Here is a 3,937-nt window from a genome sequence, read left to right on the forward strand (position 1 = left end):
TAGACTCCCTCGTAATACACTGCAGAAAATTCCATGAAGGAGAGGGTCTGCCCCAAAAATCGAATTCCACCAATGGGCAATACAAAACAACGAAAACCAGAGGCCTTCCGGCATTAGTCTGCCCCTCATGTGGCCACCAATGTATGCGTAAATCAGGCCTAACTCAACACCGAATGTCTCGACACGGGTATCAACCTATTCGCGCACACCAGCCAACGCGACCAATGCGAAGAAACAGCTCTGCATCTTTTGAGTTGCATCACTCTTCATCCACTGCGAGTTCAATTTGCGATAGTTGATGATGTACCCCTGAAGAAACTATGTTTTTCTAAGCGGTTAGCAAAATTCCTTATTACGGTGGAGTGGAACTACGCTATGCCATAGTTTTCACACCCAAGAAACCCTACGCAGCCTACCTCCCCCTCTGTAAGGCCTCCCCACCTCTCTAAAATCAGCGATGAGCACGAATATGGAAACCTTGATAGAAGAGTAAGCTCAAGGCGTCTGCCGCCGACCAAAACAAACAACAAAATAAATAGGAGTTCATTGAGGCCAATCTATTACAAAAAAAAAACCCAAAAATAAAAAAAATTAATACCAAAAAGGAGACTTGAGGACGGGTTTTGGGTAAGAACAGTGAGAGTAGAGAGATCTGGTTGGGTTTACTCGATCAGATTTCTCGTAGACTGGTTCTCTCGTTTGGGAACGGGCCACAACAAAAAATCATATTACAAGAGCTTGAGGATCCTATAAAACAAAGAGATCTTCTTCCCCTTCGGAGCCACTCGTAAGCCAGTAATTAGGCGCTCTACGTTGAACGGCTGTTAGCCGTACCATTGGAGTAATATCCATAAAGCCACGAAGAGCAGAAAGAAAAACGTGGTAGTGTGGTGTGGGGGGTTCCTTTTGGGTTGGGGTGGAAGGGGATATGTTTGATCGTACCCTCCTAATACACATCATGGAGTAAAGGACGTGTGTGTTTGTGTGGGTGTTTTTTTTTTTTATTTTTTGGTGATAATGCTGTGGAAGAAGAGGCGAACCGGCATTCTGAGGGAAAAAAATAAAATAATAGTAATAAGGATAAATAGAGGTAATATGTGTGTGAGAGAGAGTAATTGTGTGTTGCCTTTGTTTGTAAAGAGTGGTGTGTTATTACAGTGATGTATGCAGTCATTTTTGTTATGGTTGTTGGTGAGTGGGTTTTAGATTCCAATTGTGGTGTTGGTATAAATATTATGGTGATGCATTGGTTTCTTTTCTTTTTCTGTTTGGAAGTGTGTTGATTATTGTACAGTCTCTTTGTTTTGCTGANAAATTCCATGAAGGAGAGGGTCTGCCCCAAAAATCGAATTCCACCAATGGGCAATACAAAACAACGAAAACCAGAGGCCTTCCGGCATTAGTCTGTCCCACATGTGGTCACCAATGTATGAGTAAGTCAGGCCTAACTCTACACCGAATGTCACGACACGGGTATCAACCTATTCGCGCGCATACCAGCCAACGCGACGAATGCGAAGAAACAGCTCTGTATCTCTTGAGTTGCCCCGCTCTTCATCCACTGCGAGTTCTATTTGCGATAGTTGATGATGTACCCCTGATGAAACTATGTTTTTCTAAGTGGTTAGCAAAATTCCTTATTACGGTGGAGCGGAACTACGCTATGCCACAGACTTCACACCCAAGAAACCCTACACAGCCTACCTCCCCCTCTGTAAGGTCTCCCCCTCTGTAAAATCAGCGACGAGCTCAAATATGGAAACCTTGATAGAAGAGTAAGCTCAAGACGTCTGCCACCGACCAAACAAGCAACAAAATAAATAGGAGTTCATTGAGGCCATTATGTGAAAAAAAAAAATAATAATAATAATAATAATAACAAAAAGGAGACTTGAGGACAGGTTCTGGGTAAGAACAGTGAGAGTAGAGAGATCTGGTAGGGTTTATTCGATCCGATTTCTCGTAGACTGGTTCTCTCGTATGGGAACGGGTTACAACAAAAAATCATATTACAAGAGCTTGAGGATCCTATAAAATGAAGGGATCTTCTTCTTCTTCAGAGTCACTCCTAAGTCAGTAATTAGGTGCTCTACGGTGTACGGTTGATGGCCCGTTCCATTGGTGTAACATCCATAAAGACAAAAAGAAAAAAAAAGAAAAACGTCCGTGGTGGTGTGGGGTGTCCCTTGGGTGGGGGGGTGGAAGGGGATATGTTTGATCGTACCCTCCTAATACACATCATGGAGTAAAGGACGTGTGTGTACTTTGGTGGGTATGTATGATTTTTTTTTTTATTTGGTGATAATGTTGTGGGAGTAAAAGAAGAGGTGAACCGGCATTCTGATGGAATTAAAAAAAAAATAATAGTAATAAGGATAAATAAAGAGGTAGTATGTGTGTGAGAGAGAGTAATTGTGTGTTGCCTCTGTTTGTAAAGAGTGACATGGTATTACAGTGATGTATGCAGTCATTTTTGTTATGGTTGTGGGTGAGTGGGTTTTGGATTCCAATTATGGTGTTGTTATAAATAATATGGTGATGCATTGGTTTCTTTTATTTTTTCTGTTTGGAAGTGTGTTGAATATTGTACAGTTTCTTTGTTTTGCTGATGATTTGTGGTATTGTTTTTGTTTGTTGCCAGGCGTACACTGTGTTTTTGGTGTTCGAACTGCTTGGTAATGGTTTTATTATAATGAGAATACAGACACACTTTGTGTATGATTGCCGAGTAAGATATTGGAGTGTGTGTGGAGACGTTTATTTAATATTGTTTTGATACCATTTGTTTTCCACTTCTTCTAGGCTCTAGGTGTTGTTTCAATGTCTGTGTAACTCTGGGTGTGTTTTATTGTGTGAGTGGTTTACTGTTGTTCCCCTCATTGGGTTGTATTGTTTGATTGCTGTTGTGATGTGTATTCTCTCTCTCTCTCTCTTTCTGTGGAGCTGTGTACTGTCTGCCTTGTGCGTTAAATGTGCGTCTCTATTCACCATCTCTCTCTTCTTCCTTGTTACCACAGATCCAAGTAACTCACAGTGACAATCTTGACAACGATGTTCGTCCAACTGCGTGGTGTGGTGTACCTGTTGGTACTTTTGCAATGTTGTGCGTATGTGGCCTATGCAAGTGTTCCGGCGCCTCCTCCCAAACCCTATAATTATAGTCGTCCCGCTTACGGAGAGGATTACAAACGTGAAACGGAGGAACATGTGGCGTATTGGAAGGGAGTAATTCAAGGATTAAAAACCAAGATGGAAAAGGAGAAAGGAGTGGTTGATGCTGCCCTCCAGGCGTTTGACATTGCAAAGGACAAGTACAATACAACAGTTGAGAAGGCTGAGGATAAGTGCAAGACATTTACCAAAGACGGTAATGATGGGACACAGAATCGTGCCGACATTGGTGGGGAAGCAGACAAGGAACTTCGGAAAGAGTGCGCTCTTGCCGTAAATGAGGTGGTAAGTGCTTCTGATGAGATGGTTGAAAAAGCCAAAGAACGTGTTGCTGCCGCAGAAAAATATAATGAGACTGTGTTTGAACTGTACAAGAAAGGTCATGATTATAAGTCTTTCATCAGTGCTGTCGCGGACAAAAACACACGTTATGCGCGGGATTCGACTGATGCCGAGAAAGATGTCGATGCTTTCAGAAAGCTGAAGACTGCCGCAAAGAAGGCGAGGAATAGTTCCATACGCGACAGAGATGCGGCGGTTGAAGATAATCAGGCACTGAAAAAAGCAGTGGGTGAGGCTGAGAAGTTTTTGGAGGAGGCTGTTCAAGGACCAAAAACCGTGGTAGAAAAGGTGGTGCCTGTCGTACAAAGGATGCGACGAGACCTTGGTTCGGTGGACAACACCACAGAAAGTATGGAAGAAGAACATGAGACAGAGGAACACGAACTGGGGACAGCTGAAAATACGACGACTGCGAAGCAACAGA

The 3,937-nt window shown here is 42.8% G+C and overlaps 3 protein-coding genes across 3 annotated transcripts in view; all 3 read left to right on the forward strand.

Annotated features, from left to right (window-relative positions):
• Window positions 1-2: 2 nt before the first annotated feature.
• Window positions 3-299, forward strand: TM35_000181710 (uncharacterized protein; the record flags this gene model as incomplete). The annotated part of the gene is made up of 1 exon (XM_029026484.1): window positions 3-299. A coding segment is annotated over one exon (297 nt), but the record flags the coding sequence as incomplete, so codon positions are not given.
• A 1,130-nt stretch (window positions 300-1,429) lies between these two features.
• On the forward strand, window positions 1,430-1,735 carry TM35_000181720 (Tbingi protein; the record flags this gene model as incomplete). Its single annotated transcript, XM_029026485.1, has 1 exon — window positions 1,430-1,735. One exon carries the CDS (start codon window positions 1,430-1,432, stop codon window positions 1,733-1,735), a length of 306 nt encoding a protein of 101 aa, XP_028882181.1.
• Window positions 1,736-3,051: 1,316 nt separating this feature from the next.
• Window positions 3,052-3,937, forward strand: part of TM35_000181730 (uncharacterized protein) — a gene marked incomplete at both ends in the record, with an annotated part of 924 nt that continues 38 nt past the window's right edge. The window contains one exon of the mRNA XM_029026486.1: window positions 3,052-3,937. This exon is cut by the window's right edge and continues 38 nt beyond it. Within this exon, the coding sequence (XP_028882182.1) occupies window positions 3,052-3,937 (886 nt within the window).

This window comes from Trypanosoma theileri, assembly GCF_002087225.1.
Source record: "Trypanosoma theileri isolate Edinburgh chromosome Unknown TM35_Tth_18_V1, whole genome shotgun sequence".
Classification (NCBI taxonomy): domain Eukaryota; phylum Euglenozoa; class Kinetoplastea; order Trypanosomatida; family Trypanosomatidae; genus Trypanosoma; species Trypanosoma theileri.